Consider the following 21,365-nt stretch of genomic DNA (forward strand, 5'->3'; position numbering starts at 1 on the left):
TATACATAATTTTTCATTCAAATTTTTGCAATCAGGCATGGATTTTGATTCTGAGATCTTTATCCAGAGACACCAAAAGTCAATGCTAATACATACATATAGAGAAATATTAAATAAATCTACCATATTATATCTGTATTTGTTGCTTTCCTGGCACCACACAAAACGTTCTGTTCCAAATAGCACTGTATTTTCTCAGTAGTGCACTTTACAGGTTGATAAAACTACTACACTGCTACATTGTGTACTACATAATTTAAAGGAAGATTCTGCCTTTTCTCATAGTTTGAGATTCGGCCCCAGTGTTTTGGCAATCTAATTACAGAGAAATGCAGACACCAACGCACAAGTATAAATGCTCAAAACGGCGTACGGCAGTTGCACAAGCTCTGCGTCAAGTCAATGGAGAAACATAAATTGGATTTATTTTTAGGATACCACTGGAGAAAAGCCAGCATTTTAACCTGATAAAACTGAAATGAAAAGTTACCCATGTGACTTTAACATTTCACATATTTATCTAATCATCTATTCTGATATATTAAAGCACTTTTCATGGATTTATTCATATACAGATAAGTTGACTATAAAATATGGTAAATTACCATGGGTCAGGGGTTTGACAGACATAGTTTGCCAGATCGCAAGAGTATGGAAACTGTAGTATTTTGTCCAATATTCAGAGCAGCAGTTATTTGCACTAGTGCTTTTGTTATAGTACAGATTTAACACCCATACATGTGTTTGGTACTCTGTTTATATTGTTTTGTTAATCTAGTAAGTTTAATGAGTACATGTTCTATTGTGTATTTATTGTAATGTGTTGCCGTAGCATTATGTGCCTGAAATAAAACTCAAACAAATATCATTATTATGGACACACCCCCCATAATCCTTGCTGACATTGTAGAATCCATTATTTTGTCAGACCTCATATTGACAATTCCTTCAGATTTGAGGAACATGATAGAAAACCTCCATAAATTAAACTGATTGGTATTATATTCAATTTTGTGATGGAGTGTCTTAATTAACTGCTTAATAATTACTCATTTTGCTAATGGGCTTCACATGGATTTCACAAATTAAGTCATATCCTTTTTTTCACAACAGATATGAGAAAGTGGGAAAATGAGAGAGATACTTAGGATTTTTCAAATATTAGACTTTTGTAGCTCTGTGTCAGCCCTATATTAGAAGAAACAGATTAGGACTGATTCTTATATAGAGCACATGCACTCAGAGGAATGTGTTCTGCTCTTACAGAGAAGTGTAGTTCATAAGGAAAATGACAGTGCAGGTGATAAATGAGGGGATAAATCCATAATAGCACAAAGATTGTTGTCAGGGGAGATGAATTGTATCTACGATCTGAGTTTGTGAGATCGATCTCATTGTGTGCTGTGTGTACACTTTGATCAAACGAGAGAGAGAGAGAAAGAAAGAGAGAGAGCAAGAGAGAGAGAGAGAGGGAGAGGGAGGGAGGATGTTCCATGCTGCGTACTTTGCTCCAAAGTGTTATTAGAGAGAAATACACAGACACATGTAAAATGTATATTTACACTATTTGTTTGTGTCTAGTTGGACAATTTTTAATGGTAAAATGCCAGATATAATCTAGACTAAATCAACAATAGTCTTAATGTTATTTTAAAATTAAAAAATTAAAATAAAAATGATAAAACATGCCATGTATTTTAGGGCCAGTTTACAAGTACAAAAATTCCATATTTAATCTTGTTTTGTGAGTTTCAAGGAATTCGGAAGTATTCAAAGCATTTTTAAAAAGGTATTTTAAATCTTTATTACTCAATGCATAATCCCTTGATTTTTAGTTAAAATAGATCCTTAGGCAATATTGTGTGTTGTAGACACACACTGACATGAAGTTTGTAATCTTCTCAATGTAAAAATGCACTCAAATAGGATCGTTCTTTGAAACCATTTATTATTGCACACTTTTCATATGACACCCCTGTGGCTGGAAGTTTCTATAAAATAATTTCTTAACCTGCACATTGTACAGTTTGGGATTCGGGTTATTAGGTTTTTTCAGCTTTTTCACCTGCAGTCTGAAGTCAGGATTGCTGTCCCTGATCCTACCAAAATCTATAATTTTTGTAGATTATTGATATTTAACACAAAATGTTTATGCTCAAAAAAAGCAGCTGATGCAATACATTGCGATTAAAATAAGTTGCCTCTAAATCCCCCCCCCCCCCCCCCCCCCCCCAAAAAAAAGACGTTTCAATACCACTGTTTACTGTGAATAAAAAAGAATACAAAATTCATCTAAATGAAACTTGTGTGTAATATAAGAAATAAACCATGGCGGGCTATGGAACAGAGCTAGTAATAGCTAGTTTCAAACATCCTGACTACTGCTTCAGTGAGAGAGGAGTTTAATTATTTTAACTCAGAATATTCATTGATCCCAATGCAGAATGCACATAATCATGCCAGCACAAATACAATTCTGATTAAAAGGAAGCTCATGTATACCAAAGATGTGATGAGTAATTAGACGCTGGTGAAATAGCACAGGAATATATAATAAATGTATTTCTTCTGACCCACATGTATTTAACTCTCAAATGCTTGAAAAGAGCTAAACCAATTTATTCAACAACTTTTAGGTTTTACTTAACACAAATACTTTGAATTTAATACGTAAAGTCCAGGGCGGCACGGTGGCGCAGCAGGTAGTGTCGCAGTCACACAGCTCCAGGGGCCTGGAGGTTGTGGGTTCGATTCCCGCTCCGGGTGACTGTCTGTGAGGAGTTGGTGTGTTCTCCCCGTGTCCGCGTGGGTTTCCTCCGGGTGCTCCGGTTTCCTCCCACAGTCTAAAAACACACGTTGCAGGTGGATTGGCGACTCGAAAGTGTCCGTAGGTGTGAGTGTGTGTGTGTCTGTGAAGGACTGGCGTCCCCTCCAGGGTGTATTCCCGCCTTGCGCCCGATGATTCCAGGTAGGCTCTGGACCCCCCGCGACCCTAAATTGGATAAGCAGTTACAGATAATGGATGGATGTAAAGTCCACATATAAATTAACCCATATATACAAATATTTTAATAGTTTTATGGAAATAGATAAATTATATTGTTATATATTACTATAAATATGGGTCATGACATGTATAAGATAATAACATTAATGATGTCAGGTACTGTTGCTCAATGAGTAATTCTAGATCACAAAACCCATCCCAAAAATATTGAATGGTGCGCCATCACACCAGTGAATGCATTTTTATTGATCCACAGTGGAGGGATTTTATACCCCTCTATGATGACCTTAAGCAAATTTATAGCTGCTGCGGTAGTTTAACACAACATATATAGAGCCACTGAAATTCCATGAAAAATATTATTAAGAAAAATAGCTGTAGGAAAAACTGTAATACACTGATAATTAAAAACAGCATGCCTTTTTAACTTTTTTTAATGACTCACATGACTGAGGGAGGATTGCGCAAAACATATGGTATTTGAAAAAAACAATAGGCAACGTTGCACTGAACTGTCTTTGCCTCCTCAAATCAGGCATAAATTATTGATACTGTCTCAAATTTGTTTAGTTGGTAGACTTCCATAAACAATGTCAGCATGTACAACAACTAGACTGAGGCACAAGCTGAAAGAATATTTGCTAACAGAATCACATTATTTTAACTCTTAGGGCTAAACAGATGTTTGTGTGAAGGCACAGGGCACAACAAGCTGTGGTACTGCCAAAATATGCCTTCTCAATGCATGTTGATGTTTTCCAAATTCCATTTTACTCTTTTGAATAATAAAACTCTCTTGTGCAAAGTATTGTTGGGAAAGAACAGCTTTGCTGTTTCTAGGCACAGCTTACAGGATTATCTGCTGCCTTAGTAAAATGAGTGTTAATTTTAGGGTCATTATGTAATTTTTCAAGGCACATTTTTCACTGCTTACTGAATTCAGCTACCTTAAGGTCCACCCACTGTGGACATTTAATTGTGTACACACTGCTAATATAATCTCCATATGAAAGCATGCGTGAAACGGAATGATTGCTTTAGAGCATCAGCATCATCGCCGTAGCTTAAGATCAACATGCTCAATGCAGTGCATAGGTTAGAGGGGTTTAAAGCCCCCCCAGCATTGGTTGGGTAACAGTGGAGATTCCCTGGAGAGATTGAGCTCCACCCAGTACCTTCAAGATGAGTTAGAGAGGGATTTGTGATCCAGAACTGATCAGCCAGCAATTTTAGCTGACCTTACTAACGTTCTTGTGCTTGCATGTTTTCAGTTTGTCACAGAAGTGTTTCAACTATAGGATAGGATAGCTGTTACTTGTCTGAAAAAACCTAGTAGTATCCTTAGTTGCAGAAGAAATTTTGGGTGTGTCCACAACCTTTTCTAAAATTCATAGAACTGCCAGTTTACTACTCTGTTATTTTGACCAAATTCAACATGACATATAAAGGTGCTGGTCATAAAATTAGAATATCATTAAAAAAATTATTTCAGTAATTCCATTCAAAAAAATGAAACTTGTATATTATACTCATTCATTACACACAGGCTGATATTTTCACTCATTCATTCATTATCTCTAACCACTAATCCAGTTCTGGGTCGTGATGGGTCCAGAGTCTACCTGGAATCATTGGGCGCAAGGCGGGAATACACCCTGGAGGGGGCACCTGATATATTTCAAGTGTTTATTTATTTTAATTTGATGATTATAACTGACAACTAATGAAAACCCCAGGTTTCAGTATCTCAGAAAATAAGAATATTACTTAAGACCAATACAAAAAAAGGATTTTTAGAAATGCTCGCTAACTTAAAAGTATGAACATGAAAAGTTCAAGCATGTACAGCACTCAATACTTAGTTAGGGCTCCTTTTGCCTGAATTACTGCAGCAATGTGGCTTGGCATGGAGTCAATCAGTCTGTGGCACTGCTTAGGTGTTATGAGAGCCCAGGTTGCTCTAATAGTGGCCTTCAGCTCTTCCACATTGTTGGGTCTGGTGTATTGCGTCTTCCTCTTCACAATACCCCATAGAAAATGGGTAAGGTCAGGCGAGTTTTCTGGCCAATTAAAAACAGGGATACCATGGTCCTTAAACCAGGTACTGGTAGTTTGGGCACTGTGTGCAGGTGCCAAGTCCTGTTGGAAAATGAAATCTGCATCTCCATAAAGTTGGTCAGCAGCAGGAAGCATGAAGTGCTCTAAAACTTCCTGGTAGACAGCTGCATTGACCTTTGGATCTTGGACATGCACCCCAAGCCATCACTGACTGTGGAAACTTCACACTGGACCTCAAGCAACATGGATTCTGTGACATAACTTTGGACCACTCAGCAGTCCAGTCTTTAGAACTAGAACTAGACTGAGAGAAGTTTGAGTTAATTAGCTGATTAGAGTGTGGCACCAGGTGTCTTCAGTGTTAAACCTTTTCACAATATTCTAATTTTCTGAGATACTGAATTTGAGGTTTTCATTAGTTGTCAGTTTTAATCATCAAATTAAAAGAAATAAACTCTTGAAATATATCAGTCTGTGTGTAATGAATGAGTATAATATACAAGTTTCACTTTTTGAATGGAATTACTGAAATAAAAAAAACTTTTTCATGATATTCTAATTTTATGAATCGACTGACAGGAATGAAACTTGGTGGGTAAGTAAGATATTGTGAGACATGGGAATGATTTGTGTAATGTAAGCAAGAACCAGTCTTACCGCTGTACCTGACTGACTATATAAGTTCATCCCATTGCGTGTGATTTCTATTCTAACTTGTGCTTTTGGGTTGGTAGCAGCCTTTGCAAGTGAAATATGCCTCGGAGAGGAGTTTTAAAGCAATTTAGGCAGTTGGAGGAGTTAGAGAGAGGTCGCATTGTGGGGCTGCGTGAAGCAGGATGGTCTTATCAACATATTGCACACAAAGCAGATATTACTATAGCATGCTATTGGTGGCAGAGGATAGAAGAAGGCACACACCTGTGACATAAAGGATCTGTGAGACCTAAAATAACCATGGAGAGAGAACCCATGGATTGTCCGACATGAGCAGAGTGACCTAATGGCTACGTCTTTGGACATTCTGTGAGCAGCAATGCCCTACAAGAGTCGTTCTGTTAGTGCCAGCACCAATGACGACTGCACCACGCAGGACCTCACACACACCAAACGTTATGTCAACTTCCCTTAACACAACTGTCAGCTTCTTAAATAATTCCTTGTCTTATGGCTTTTCTGTTTTTATTTATGTAAACCTACACACTGAATTTATCTTATACCAAATGATTACAGCTGATTTGATAGAATGTAAATTTGTCTTCTAATCTTTATGAATCTTTTTCTCTCTCATCTCCCCTCCTTTTTTATTTCTCACTTCCTCTCAAATCTATGAATAGCTGCTGCCTGTTGATGTGACCCTGGCTGAGCCAATGAGATTCATAGCAGTCTTTTAGCATGGATATTGAACTTGAAGCTGCTGCACAGCTAGCATGTTTTTTCTGTTTCATTTTATATTCATATCTACAGCCTTATTCATTTTCCGTTCTTCTCTCACTTATTCTCTCTCTCTCTCTCTCTCTCTCTCTCTCTCTCTCTCTCTCTCACTCTCTCTCTCTCTATCCACACAAACTCTTTAAATGGTAATCAGAGACAGCTACCATGGGGATACTGTCAGAAGACATTTGATTTCAAATCTACCTTGAGAAGGTGGATTAGTTTCAAGTGACTTTTGTCTCCTGGCAGTTTGCAATTGGATACTCAGCTTAGGTAGCTTTTTGTGCTTCTAATGATACTTCTAGCACTAGGGACCATTCTCAACAAAGCTAGTGGGTTAGTAGTTGCAGCTGACAGCAATCCATTCATGAAATCTCATGTATAAATATTATAACTTCTCCCAACACTGTATTGCTTAATGAATTAGTACAAATAAAAATTTGTTTCTACAGCACTTTTCGCAGACATGATTCACAATGTTTACTCATTCATTCATACCCTGTAACCAGTTTCTCCAGTTCAGGGGCATGGTGAGTCTGGCGCCTACCCAGAATTACTGGTACACAACACACACATTATATATATGTTTTTGGGATGACTACTGCATACGTAATATAGGCTGGCAAAGCTGGTATTATACACTTTCATAGTAGTCTACCCCAGTATGTATTGTTAACACAGCTGTGTTTTTGACAGTATCTCATTTACAATTCATGTACATATTAAAAGAGGTCATGATTTAGGATTCATTCATTATCTATAACCGCTTATCCAGTTCAAGGTCGCGGTGGATCCAGAGCCCACCCAGAATCACTGGGTACAAAGAGGGAATATACCACAGAGGGGGTGACAAACACACGCACTCTTGAGTCACTAATCCAACTACCAGCGTGTGTTTTTGGACCGTGGGAGGAAACCGGATTACCCAGAGGAAACCCATGCTGACACAGGGAGAACATACCAAACTCCTCACAGACAGTCACCCGGGGCAGAACTTGAACCCAGAACCTCCAGGTCCCCGAAGTTGTGTGACTGTGACACTACCTGCTGCACCACCGTGCCGCCCATTTTCAATTCAATTCAAATGTATTTGTATGGCACTTTTGTGTAGCCGTTCCAGTTTTAACATGAAATGTAAAACCCCCAGCTGAATGCTAATATATGTGCGTCAGAATGAAGATGCAAAGTTATGTTAGTTTTGAAGAATTTTTTTAAAAACATTTCTCTCTCTCTCTCTCTCTCTCTCTCTCTCTCTCTCTCTCTCTCTCAGATTCTGCTATAGTTAACGGTGTGTACTGGTCTGAAGCCTTGAATAAGGTCTTTGTGGATAACTTCGAAAGAGACCCCTCCCTCATTTGGCAGTATTTTGGCAGTGCTAAGGGCTTCTTCAGACAATATCCAGGTGAACTGAAGGCATTAATAGCTGTTACAGTGATGACAGACTGCGTACATGCATAAATGTCAGACCTTTTGGCCTAATACACGGAAATATAGCACTCATCAAGAATGTGTACTGGGGTGTGTATGTATGAGCAGGTGAGTGACATACAGAGAGTTGAGACGCAGTCTGAGTGTAATTAGCTTGGCTAGAGCTGTCTCCCTCTAGACATCTGAGGTAGAGAAGCAAGCTGAGAGGCTTTATTCAGATTGAGTGATGGCTGTAAGAGACAGGGAGCAGTGGGTGGGCCAGTTCACTGAGGATAGCTGACTGTCTAGAAGGCTGGTAAGCTTGGTGGGTTCTCATTCAAAAACACTGAGTATCTTTATTGTTGTTTTTTCTCTGTTTTAGCATTTAAAAATGCCAGCTGCTCTTTATATTGTGTAAGCATTTCATGATGAATGGACCAATATGTCTATTAAGAAATGTCTTATTACAATGACATAGATTCTATAGAATTTATAATATATTTAAAATGTGATATTGGTTCTTCTTTTCCTTTATAGGTATAAAGTGGACACCAGATGAACATGGGGTTATAGCATTTGACTGTCGAAATCGAAAATGGTGAGTGTAGTGACTTTGTGAAAGAAGTGTTACTTATCAAGAGTGCTACTGATATTAAACTGAGACCTTATGCTTAGGTTTTTTGTATGATGTAATACTAGAAAGGGAATTAAAACATCTTTCCATATAGGGAACTGTATGTGAGTCTATAATTAGATCCCCTGTTGTTCTTTAAAGAGAAAGGCACTATATAAGTTATTATTATTATTTTAAAAATACCATCCATGGCACAACATAATGGATATTAATGCTAAAAGGTATTTGTTAATGCAAGCAATAACTTGTTCTTTCCTTTAGGTACATTCAGGCAGCTACATCCCCTAAAGATGTGGTAATCCTAGTGGATGTGAGTGGTAGCATGAAAGGTCTCAGACTAACTATAGCCAAGCAGACAGTCTCTTCTATACTAGACACACTGGGGGATGATGACTTCTTTAACATTATTGCTGTGAGTATCAAACACATGTACTGTTTTAGTAGTTAACAGAAGTCATAATAAGGTATTTTACAGTAGCATGATGCCCAGGAATATCTCTGAACAAGAAACTAAGAAACAGAGGACAGAACAATTGAAATGCGCAACTATAAATGAAGTGTCTTTAATTACATATAGGGCCCGGACCGGCCATAAACAGACTAGGTGGTTGCCTAAGGACTCTGCATTGCTAGGAGGTAAAATGTAAGGTGGAGGTACATTATTGTCACTAAAGGTACAAAGAGTGTAAATATACCTTTAAAGATACAACAGTGGTAAGTCCAGGTTTGTTCCCTAAAGGTACATTACTTTCTTTTATCTAGAAGGAGAGATGAATATTTGTAATTTTTAATTACAGAACTGTGCAAAATAATACAACATAATATAAGTCAGGTAAAACGTTTGAGTAGCAGGTAGTGCCATTGTCACACAGCTCCAGCGTCCTGGGGTTATGGGTCAGAGCCCACTCAGGGTGACTGTCTGTGAAGCTTTTGGTTTGTTCTCCCTGTGTCCGTGTGGGTTTCCTCCGGGTGCTCCTGTTTCCTCCCACGGTCCAAAAACACACTTTAGTAGGTGGATTGGCCACTCAAAAGTGTCCATAGGTTTGAGTGTGTGAGTGAATATGTGAGTGTGTGTTTGTGTGTGTGTGTCACTGGACTGCACAGTGCGTTCCCGCCTTTCGCCCAGACCCACCATGACCCTGAAAGTCCTGTAGATTAAATGGAGCATATGACATCAACACAATCTAAATTTAAAATCTACTATTATAATAGAATAATGTAAAATTATGTTCCCTAACATAATGTACAGAATATGTACCCTTGATAGTTCCATCACAGTGACTGTGTAGCATTTAAATTGGAACTTTCAAAACAAAAAGCCACTGAATATGCAACTGAATTCAGCTCCATATCACAGAGGATGAGGGGTAGGTGATATAGGATTGTGGAACACATCTGACGGCATGATGCCCTAAATTTAACTATGTTAAAGTCCACAAGCTCTGACATTGCTGCAGATTCACAGCAGAGCACAGCCAATGCGCTGCTATTTTTGTGTTCTGGTGATGTATCAGGCTCTTGAAGGGTCGTACCATTTCATAGGAGAAGATTTTAAACACTACCTTGTAACTACATTCAAAGGGGTAAGATAACACTTGGAAAGAGAAGTAGGGGCAAACTTAAGGAATGAGATTCACCCTAAGACAAATCTATAATTATTTTATGTTGTAATATGTAATTGATACATATATTGATACCAATTTGCAAAAAACATGCAGATTAACAGCTGGCCTCCTCAAGTACTCAAAAGCTTGACCATAAGGAAACAATGATGTGAAAGCACATTTTTATAAGGAATCCTGGCTTCTGTAATGTAAACGTGTAAAGTATTATAAAATAGCACAAAAAATGTTTATAAAATCCTTTTTTTACCATTCCTACAGAAGAAAAGCCCAGAAACACTACATACTTCATTCCTATCAAGAGAGTTCCTTAGTATTCCATTTTCTGAGCATGCTGAAGAATGGTGTAGCCTTTAAGTGGAACACCTGCTGTTCACTGATGCAGTCTCTGTCTTTAGTGCTAACACACTTACTCGCTTCTACAGCTTGTAATTTACTCCACCCACACACTGTGTGCATGTGGGTGTGTGCATAAAGCGTACTCCATGTCTGAATACTGTGAGATCTCTTAAGGTAGATTGAACTGTGTTTTGACCCTTTAGACAAAACATTTTGTTTTTAAATGTGCCAAAAACTCTCTAGCATTACATGGTAGTAAAGATGATGTCTATTTTCCTACAACCCCAATTACACTGTTTTTGCATGTTATTTTATTGCCACTCCAGTTATTGTATTTTCACTGACCAACTTTATTTTATTTTGTAATTAGAAATAAATTTAGAATTAGATGCCTGAAAAAAATTCAATATAAGTTGAGGCAGAGGCGTTTAACAATGGTGTTACATCAGGTTTTCTTTTAATTACTGTGAGTTGATGAGTCTTTAGAGGGAAAAAATGGGTCATGAAAAAAATGTTTTTTTTTTTTGCCTAGTTTATTCAGGGAGTGCTTTAGTCAAAACATCTTGCATGCTTGAAAAGAAAATTAAGAATGAAAGAAAGATAAACTGAAACAAAAAGGATCTAAAAGAGATATAAATGAAAAAACTAACATCATATTTGAATCTTGAGAGATTGAGAGCCTGAAAAGTCTGCTACACATGTTGCCTTTGCAGAGCAAGCAGAAACAAGGCCTCCGTGTTCAAATAAAGATGATAGGGTAGAAAACTGAGAAACTTCGGCAAAGAAAACTGAGACAAAGGTAAATAACTTACAAATAAAAACAAGGGGCCCCCTCCAAGGTGTGATCCCAGTGATTCTGGGCAGGCTCTGGACCCACCACGTCCCTGAACTAGATAAGCAGTTACAGATAATGAATGAATGAATGAATGAATGAATGAACACAAGAGTAAAGACCAAACAGAAAACTAAAGTAAAAATAAGTAGCAATGAAAACCAAGACAGTTACTGCATTACTTACCGAATAGAATTGACAGAGTCAATAATGACCAGAAAACACCACAAGACAGGAAATTGAAATATGTCAGGAAAGCAGAGATGGAGAAAAAAAACAATAAACATAGGGACTTCACATAAGAAAGAAACTGGTAGAGTAATACAAGCGCAAGAGAGCCAGAGCTAGAACGAAAAGAACAGCAATAAAATCTAAAACAATGACCATGCTTTTAAGAGGAACACCTGTGAGAGACATGAATGGAAGTTCGTAGAAGGCGTAGCTAAGGACAACAGGAGTTGTACACATGAACATGGGGAAAATAAACAAAGCATGTGGAAGGGTAAATAAAACAACAGATACCAAGAAGGAAACAACCGTAAAGAAAAGACAAGAACTAAAAGACTAAGAAAAAAGACTATGACAAAAAGACTAAGACAAAGGAAGGTAGAAAAGTGAAATTTTCTAATTAACAATGGAAACACTTCCAAATTAAAATAAATATAATAATATCACTACTCTGATTAGACTTTTTTAATAATTTAGGACTTGAGCCCCATTTTACACTCTGAGTCTACAAAGCCACACTGCTATACCACATAATGGGGCCTGACATTGTCTTTCTGAAATAATCATGGGCTTCTTGTTGGACCTTAATGGCAGCATAGGTCACTCATAGGTCATAAATCCCAATATATGACTTCACATGAATATATGTCTCAGGGCCATAGGCAATGATTCATCTCCATGTCATGACAGTTGTTGGCTTTTGCACCCATTGCTCATAAAAGTCTATATGAGAAATCTTAATGTCCATTTTTCATGAAAACAAGCAGAATCATGGACTCATCGGACCACAACACGTTACCAATGTCTTTCCAGTGATACACTTGGGGCCAGAGAACTTAACTTTTAATCATAAGGATAAGCACTAAACTTATGTTCTTGCTGCTAGTATACATGCAAAAAAACATTAGCAATATAGATTTTGAGTTAGATTATTTTAACTTGCTAAACATTTTACAGAGTGAATAATTTGGAAATCATGTAATACATTACATAAGAGCCATGTTTCAATAATCAGAAATCTGCATTCCTCTTGTTTCCTTCATATTCCTATCTTTGGGAAAGGAGGTGTAAAAGGGGTATGCAGTAGGGTTTAGTGCCACCTGGGGCTTGTCTTGGATGGACATCTGTCAATCAGAAACTTATTAAAGACAGTAACCCTCATAGGAAGAAATGTGTCTGTAATACTGGCTTCAAACCGGTATGGATGAATGCTCTAAGCAAAATGTCATCTGATACTTAAGATAAAGGAGTAGGCTGGTGTGTCATTTCTAGAAGGATGGAAGGTTGTAAGAACAGAAGAGATCGCAGAGTAATTGGACTTTGAGTGTCAAAGAGAAGAGAAGAAGGCAGTAATGAAGGGAAAAATGTGCCAGAGGTACAGCTCAATTGTATGAAAGGGGGGAAAATAAGGGAAGTCTCCTTCTCCTAATTTTCAATTCAAAGTGAATCATCAATCCAGCAAGTCATATTCTGGGCCAATTAGATCACATTCGAATGAACACATTTGACTTGCAAAAAAGTGTTTTTGTACTCGGCCATCCTCCAAGCCATGATATTATCACATTTCAGCTTGATGATCTTTGATGGATTCGAATATTCCTCATTTGGTCCCAGTCCAATTTGCCATACTTTCTTTTCACAAAAAAGAAATCATTAGCTATTTGATATTGCATAATACCATGATTACATCAGAGGAATCGAATGCCTTTTTTAGTAGTGTCAGATGGACTAATAAAACAATAAAAAGAATTCTGTTGCTAGTTCTTGTATCAAATAATAGTTTCTTTATAATAATCTGAAATGAACAATAGTTCTTGTTGTGTGCTGAATAGAGGCGAATGATTTAATAGCGTAACTGGTGTGTCCACACTTGTCAGGGAGAGTGCATCCCGTTGCTTTACACCAAGATTACCACAGTACACCCGGCAAGGCAGGGTAGGACAGCATCATTTTCTCATTTACTTTGAAGTCTAATTTCTAGTCATGCATTAAATTAACAATATTATCAGAAAAAGCCAGGCGGTTAGTTGGGTGGTGGGGGCAGTGGTGGTGTTGTGTTGGGGGGGGTTAAGCCTTGCAAAAGCTGATGGTGGGGAGAGGAGAGCTGGAAGCCAAGCAGAAAATGAAGAAGGAAGAAAGAGCTGATTATCAGGGATGGAGGGATGCAGGAGTGTAAGGAGAGCACTCATGCCTTACATGGAATCTAGAGCTTTTACTGCAAGGGAGTTGTGGGGCTCTACTTGTGTTTTAAGGCTAGAATATCTGATAAAATGTACTTCAAAATCATTGCTAAAATATACCCTGTATATAGATGGTTCAACATACATATATATATATATAGCCTACCTGCAATCATTGGGCGCAAGGCAGGAATACACCCTGAAGGAGGCACCAGTCCTTCACAGGGCAACAACACACTCACATACAGACACTTTTGAGTTGCCAATCCACCTACCAATGTGTGTTTTTGGTCTATGGGAAAAATCCAGAGCAGGAACTGAACCCACAACCTGGAGCTGTGTGACTGCCACACTACCTGCTGCACCACCGTGCCGCGGTACTGTATTATATTTAATATTTTAATACAAACCTGACAACATTACCAATGACACATGTTAAGGACATGGCCCAGAAGGCAGAGAGAATGTTGCTGGCTCTGGTGCAGATATATTGCTAACAATGCTAACAAGGCTAGTTCTTATAGATGATATTAGCAAAAAAGTAAAAATATAATTGTTCCACAAACGAAAATGTTGAAGCATGGCTCACTGAGGTGAAAATAACTAGTAATGTAAAAGATGCTGAATCTTCATCAGCACCCAGTTCTAGTGCAAGCTCATTAGAGGCAGCTTTATCCCACACAAAAATATATATTGGGTATTTTTGGGTAAAAAAAAAAAAATAAATAAAACTCTTTTGAAATGTATTCCTCATGTTCTTCATGTGCTGCTATTTTTTTCCAGAGTAGGTTTTGTTCTTTTTTCTAGCTCTTATGGATTGTGAATATAAAAATTAGTCAGACTGCACAAGTGATGAAACAAGAATGATTAGTTGTTTACTTTTCCATTTAATTATAAAAGAACCGATAATAACGGTTTTTGAGAATAACTTGGGTCTAAAGAAAAGTGGGTCCACTTTGGTCTCAGGCTGATGTTTGATGATCACAGTGGTAGAGTACAGTCTACCACAGTACTTAAAGCTTTCATCTTTGGAAGACAGGATAAAATCAATATACATTCTTATTTCATATCTGAATAAATCCACAGGTGTTTGTCTCCATTTTTGCATTGTTAGAAGGTCACACTATGGATCTGAAGTTATGTATAACTTTCAAGAACATGTGGCTGAGAAAAGATATATACAAAAAAGAAGAAAATGTTCAAATGAAACAAATTCACTCCTGCTGTTTTAAGAATGATCAATGGACTGGGATGATTTTGAGAAGCAAAAAAGAGGCAACTTCTGAGATTAAACTAGTTAAACAATAAAGGTAAATGGACACTATGATTAAAAATAGATCATATATTTATTCATTGATGTATTGTTGAACACATTTTCTGTGCTCAGTAGGGTCAAAAAGTTGTGATGCTTTTAGTTTAATTGTTTATAACCACAAGGTGCTAGGAACTATTTATTTATTTATTTTTGTAGCAGGTTTAGGTGTCCAGAGGTCTTATTCAGAAATATTCAGAAATAATTCAAAATTTACTTAACCAAATTACTTAACCAATAGTGAGTCATATCCCACTCTCCCCACGCTGTTTCAGAAAATGGGTGTGAATGTCAGAAACTGTGCTTATGAATACATAATCTACTTTCTTTCATAAAGTAGCACTGCTACTGTGTGTGTCTTGATAATTAGACATTCTTGTTAGTGGCATCCTTTTCTTGTTAATAGTCCTCTGTGGCTAACACTGATCTGATTACATAGCTAAAACCATGCAATTTAATTTTCTCTTAATGGAGCCTCTCATGCTTTCAGACATACACACAAGCACACATAAATTAGCCAATTATCTTTTTGGATTTTGAGGTACAGGTTGAATTTTAGAAATGGGCTAAACAAGCAGTAAGGTTTTATATAAGGCAATTCTAGGTAGTATTTTTGCTTTAAAATTACTACTTAAAAATGATTGTGATGCTTCATTGACCTGTATTAGGGAGAACTGAGCTTCTGTGATTGCTAGTAAGGTCTCACTCAGCACTGCAGAAATTACACTAACTTTTGCTCAACAATGCTGTAAAATTGAATTACATTCTGCATCTGTAAGGGGAGTCCAGGAACAAAACTGCCAACTCTCACCTAGAGTTCCATTAAAGAAAGACAGTAATAAGCTTAGTGAAATGAATATTTTTTCTTCTTGTATTCACATGTGCAGTACAATGAGGAATTCCGTTATGTGGAGCCTTGTCTTAATGGAACCCTGGTACAAGCTGACGTCACCAACAAAGATGTAAGTCAGTGTGTACAGAATGTTTCTTTATATGTGCGTATTTTTAAATATATTTATGCATTTTATTCACAATTTACCAAGTTTTAAAAAGTTAAAAAGTTCGTTTCTGAAGATATGTTGGATACACAGCTTATTACTTCTTATACATTACATAATTTTGTCTTAGGTTTTGTTGTTCAGACGGAAGATTAATATGTAGATTACTATTAGTGACAATAAACACATCAGTAGACTGAAGCAACCTGTGTTTTTGTTAGGGGATCACATGTGTACAGTGCAATGTATAGCCCAACTTCAGTAGGGAGGTTTAAATGAAAATCCTGTACTTAGGACACCAGACTTGACTTTTCTTAACCCCAAAAACTTGAGACTCAACTCTGACTCACATGAACATCCCTGACAGACACCTGAATGTAAAATGAATATAAATGTAAGGCATTGAATAACTTCCAAATGTAGCTATAGATAGATATATTGATAGATAGGAAACTGAAAAAAATTTCGATGACAATATTTAACAGTTATTGTATACACAGATATTTCAGAGGCACATTAGCAGAAGCTTAATGCATATCTGGGTCTTTAGCTAATAGAAGGTATCTATGCTATTGTCAGAGCCCATACATTTATCCTGTTTGTGTCCTCCTATGTATTTCTCAGTGAGGTCTCCCTAAATATACGGTATATGTAATTCCCACAGAGCTGAATATCTATAATGTAATCTGCCGTCCTGACTGCTGCGCCATATACTTCACACATATTCCTCAGTGGAGTGTTTAATACTGAATACCACACTGCGATCACTGTTGTCATTCCTGTCTGATACGTGTGCTATCAGAACCAAATCATATGATTGCCTGGCAGTACAGACCTGTTTTTACAGTAAGGTCTGATAGCTGCTTTCACTTCTCTCTGTTTCTCTCTCTCTCTCTCTCTCTTTGTTTCTTCACATGCTTTGTTTTCTGTCTCACTTTCACACTGTGACTTTGTCTTCCTTCTTTCTGTTTCTCATACATTCTCATTTTACTCTACCTTTGCCTTTCAAATGTTCTCTTTTGTGTCTCTCTTACTCCATCCACTACTCCTTGAGCTTGTTTCTCTCTTTGCCTTCTCTCTCTCTCTCTCTCTAGTAATGGGATCGATGGAGCCAAGGCAGAAGATATTACTCTGATTACTCTTGACAAGAGACATCACAGGGAGAGCAGTGGGAGGGTGTGTGGGAGGGTGGGAGGATGTTTGGGGGGGCAGGGAAGGACAGAATGACAGGAAGGTGAGGAGAGGGAGGTGAAAATGGACTGAAATGTGAAACCTGTCCTCTTGTTCTCAGTTGAGGGTTTGTGACCAGTCATGTACAGTTACTCTGCTACCTATAACAGCAGCAGTTTTTCTGTGGCCATTTGGGGAATTCTTTTGACTAATTTGTTGAACATGAGTGGAACACAATACCTGCTTTGGAAAAACAGAACTGAGAAAATGTATGTTAAAAGTATGTAATCTCGGAAGTACAATAACAGTACAAGTACAGGAGATCTGATTAAATATCTAAGATCTGTAAATATCTGGATTTATATAAACTGTAGTCCCAAACTTTTCATAGGTATAAACATAATTTACACCTGCTCCTGAGAAATTACAACAAATGTGTAATGTATGAAAGACGTTGTAAGTGTCACCTGACATGCCTGCATTTTAAAGAAACACTATGTAATATTTTTAGGTTAAAATTGCAGCTTTGGGCGGTGTAAAATTTTAGGGCTAAAAAGGCAAAGAGTGTAAATATACCTTTAAAGATACAACAGTGGTAAGTCAAGGTTTGTTCCCTAAAGGTACATTACTTTCTTTTATCTAGAAGGAGAGATGAATATTTGTAATTTTTAATTACAGAACTGTGCAAAATAATACAACATAATATAAGTCAGGTAAAACGTTTGAGTAGCAGGTAGTGCCATTGTCACACAGCTCCAGGGTCCTGGGGTTGTGGGTCAGAGCCCACTCAGGGTGACTGTCTGTGAAGCTTTTGGTTTGTTCTCCCTGTGTCCGTGTGGGTCAAGGTTTGTTCCCTAAAGGTATATTACTTTCTTTCTCTAGAAGGAGAGATGAATATTTGTAATTTTTAATTACAGAACTGTGCAAAATAATATAAGTCAGGTGAAACGGTGTCGTTGTCACACAGCTCCAGGGTCCTGGGGTTGCGGGTTCTAGTCCCGCTCCGGGTGACTGTGAGGAGTTGTGTGTTCTCCCCGTGTCTGCGTGGGTTTCCTCCGGGTGCTCCGGTTTCCTCCCACACTCCAAAAACCACACGTTGGTAGGTGGAAAGGCAACTCAAAAGTGTCCGTAGGTGTGAGTGTGTGATTCTGGGTAGGCTCTGGACCCACCACGGCAATCAACTGGATAAGCGTTTCAGACAATGAATGAATGTATGAATGAATTGCAGCTTCACAATCATTGTGATGTTCCAATGATATTTAATATGGGGAACAGGGCCTCTGTCATTGCTCAACCCTGCAGAAATGTAATTTTGGAGGTTGCAATATTTTATTGCAGCGCAATTAAAATGAAACACACAAGGAGAAGTCCCAGAAGCAGAAGTGTTTCTTTAATTAACAGTAATTCAATATTAATTATAATATGTGAACTAAATAATGATAGAATTTATAAAATAAATACATTTATTAATAATAATTATAATAACAATAAACAAATCTAACAAGATTTAAATCACTGTTTACTATCGAGATCCATTCTTTTGTATTTGTGCAACTTTTAGAGCCGGCTTTGAGAAGGGAGTCCAACAGATCCCATGTTGTTCTCATACCTGCAAAAATTCTGTCCATTCTTGGCTCCTTGGACATTGGAATGTTACATACAGGAACTTTTTAAGTCCTCAGTCATCCGCGCATTGTGACAGGGTTCTTTGCATGCTGCTCATACCATGCTGCTCTGTACAGCCTCAAGTTTGTACCTTTTACTGCTTCTTCAATGATTCAAGGCAACCTTCCATACAAGTTTTTTACATATTTGTTTTAGTATCTATCTATTGTTACACTTATATAGCATCTTTCTAGTGACCCAGGGACGCTTTACAATCCACACTGCTCAGAACGCTCAGAACACTCAATCCACACACACTGGCGAGAAGTGGCAGCCAAACGTACACAGCGTACTCTCGACCAGGTACGACTGTCCACCTGGAGGACTGCATCGGGCACTAGGATTTCACCCAGGACAGAGTGCCAATCCATATCTGGGCTCACACTCATTCACTCACACATACAGACATTCATTCACATACACACTCATTCACTCACACAGCAGGACAGTTATTAGACAGAAGCCAGTTCACCTACCCTCCATGTTTTTGGACTGTGGGAGGAAACCGGAGACTCCGGAGGAAACCCACGCAGACACGGGGAGAACATGGAAACTCCACCCAGATGGGACTTGGACCCAAGATCCCAGCGCTGGGAGACGAACGTGCTAACCACTAAGCCACCGTGCCGCCCAAAGTAGTCTATTTGATAGAAGAAAATCAATATGGAAGGTTAGAGCAGCCCATGATCAAAGTTCAGTCATTTTTCAGTGTTTTGCTACAGTGAATAGAGCTTTAACATCAAGAATAACTCCACAAAAAGTGAATGGCTGAGATGTGGCACTATAGATTATGACATGCATCCCAGTGACTATGACTCAACAATCAGACTTACATACTAATGGCTTGTGAACTTACTTGGATTCCCTTCCATGTGACTTTGAACTCAAATCTGACTCAACTCAAGTCAGACTCACACAACAGTAACTCAATAATCGACTCAAGAATCAACCTCCAGTAGTTTGAGACTTGGATGTGCATCTCAAATCCTGATGACTCGATACATGGGTGCTCATTACAGTGACTCATCTTGACTCAGTTCAGGCTTACACTAAAGTGACTCATGACCCAAGCATGAATAAAATTAGCATATATTTGGACTTAAAGTAGCCTGCTTTTTAGTGACAACCTTTCATGTTTCTGTTCTGTGTACTGGGACATGCAGTGAGATTGTGAGTGTCTAATGTGCTTACATTCAAAGTGCTTTTAGCTAGAACATAGCTTTAGACAGGATAGTATAACAAGCCCTATCATTCATTTCGATTCCTTTAAGTGAGGTAGTCTAACGTGCAACTTTAATCGCAGTGGGCTAGGCTCAGTTAGGCTCCTGCCAGCTATCACAGGAATGAAGTTTAGAATGAGAGGAGAAAAATAGGCAATGGGAAGAGGAACAGCAGGTGCTTCGGTGTCTGAAAGAAGCCACCTGCTGACTGGAACATTATGAGATTTTTTTTTGTCCTCTCCCACTCTCCCGTTTCCTTGTGCATTCTTTCTCTAAAAACTATTTTTTAATCCACCTCTTTAAAATGGCGTTCAACGATTTTTTTTCCACACTGTTCCCCATTTTAAAAACCTCCTTCATTCTTTTGAAGTAGTCTAACTGTAAAGTTGAGTTCAAGATGGTTCTGCTGTTTCAAAGTCACAGTAGAAGTCACACTCTACTTTTCTTGCTGACTTTGATAGCAAAGCGCCATGGCCTTTGACATCCCAGGCAGGTGATTGTGGGTAGTCTTATCAGTTGGCTGATGGGTAAAGTAGTCCCTGGATATCAGTAAGTTGCTTTGGTTTTCTCTTATCTTCCTGCCAAGTTCTAGAAGTCATTATGCTATCTTTCTTACCTGAGCCCCAAAGGTTAGAGTAGAGGTGGTCAGATAGTGCTCCTCCTTCTCTCCCTTGTTCCCTCCCTCCCTCTTATTTTCCTTGTCTGTCCTTCACCGAGTCTGTTCTCTCTCTCTCTCTCTCTCTCTCTCTCTCTCTCTCTCTCACTTCTCCAGCTTCTTCTGAATCTCTTTCTTCTTTTGAGGTTGAAGCCTCTTTCAAGCAGCTTCCGTCTCAGTCTTTCTTCCAGTTTCTCCCTTTTTTTCTTCGCTGTTTTACTTCTTTGCTCCTTCTGCTCACCCTCTTTGTTTTAACCCAGTTGATACCTCTTCACAATTTATTATTTCACTTATGACACACACAACTGTTCCAAACTTTGAAGCCACTTCTCATATTAATGATTGCTGTTATCGTATTCAATAATAACTTGCACAATGCGTCCACAAATGCATCTTCTGGGCATCTTCTTCACAATTGCACAGATATGACATGAAACCGACGTCCAGACACAGGTGTGTGGGTCAGAATTGTAATCTATTTTAGCGCAGATGAAAAAATCCTGCAAAAATTATGCAATTCCAAGAAGAGACTGGCAGAGACTAATAATATTAATTAAAAAAATAGTAAGAAAAATAGTAAGAATATCAATCTATCTATCTTCTTTTT

At 38.1% G+C, this 21,365-nt stretch overlaps 1 protein-coding gene across 2 annotated transcripts in view; it reads left to right on the forward strand.

Moving 5' to 3' along the window:
- The window catches only part of cacna2d3a (calcium channel, voltage-dependent, alpha 2/delta subunit 3a), a 220,840-nt gene that overhangs the window by 81,920 nt on the left and 117,555 nt on the right, over window positions 1–21,365 (forward strand). For both annotated transcript variants that reach the window (XM_066643291.1, XM_066643292.1), the window contains exons 7-10: window positions 7,767–7,898; window positions 8,441–8,501; window positions 8,799–8,949; window positions 15,938–16,012. In XM_066643291.1, the coding sequence (XP_066499388.1) occupies window positions 7,767–7,898; window positions 8,441–8,501; window positions 8,799–8,949; window positions 15,938–16,012 (419 nt within the window). The remainder of the gene's footprint in view (window positions 1–7,766; window positions 7,899–8,440; window positions 8,502–8,798; window positions 8,950–15,937; window positions 16,013–21,365) is intronic.

Source organism: Hoplias malabaricus, chromosome 14, assembly GCF_029633855.1.
Source record: "Hoplias malabaricus isolate fHopMal1 chromosome 14, fHopMal1.hap1, whole genome shotgun sequence".
NCBI lineage: Eukaryota > Metazoa > Chordata > Actinopteri > Characiformes > Erythrinidae > Hoplias > Hoplias malabaricus.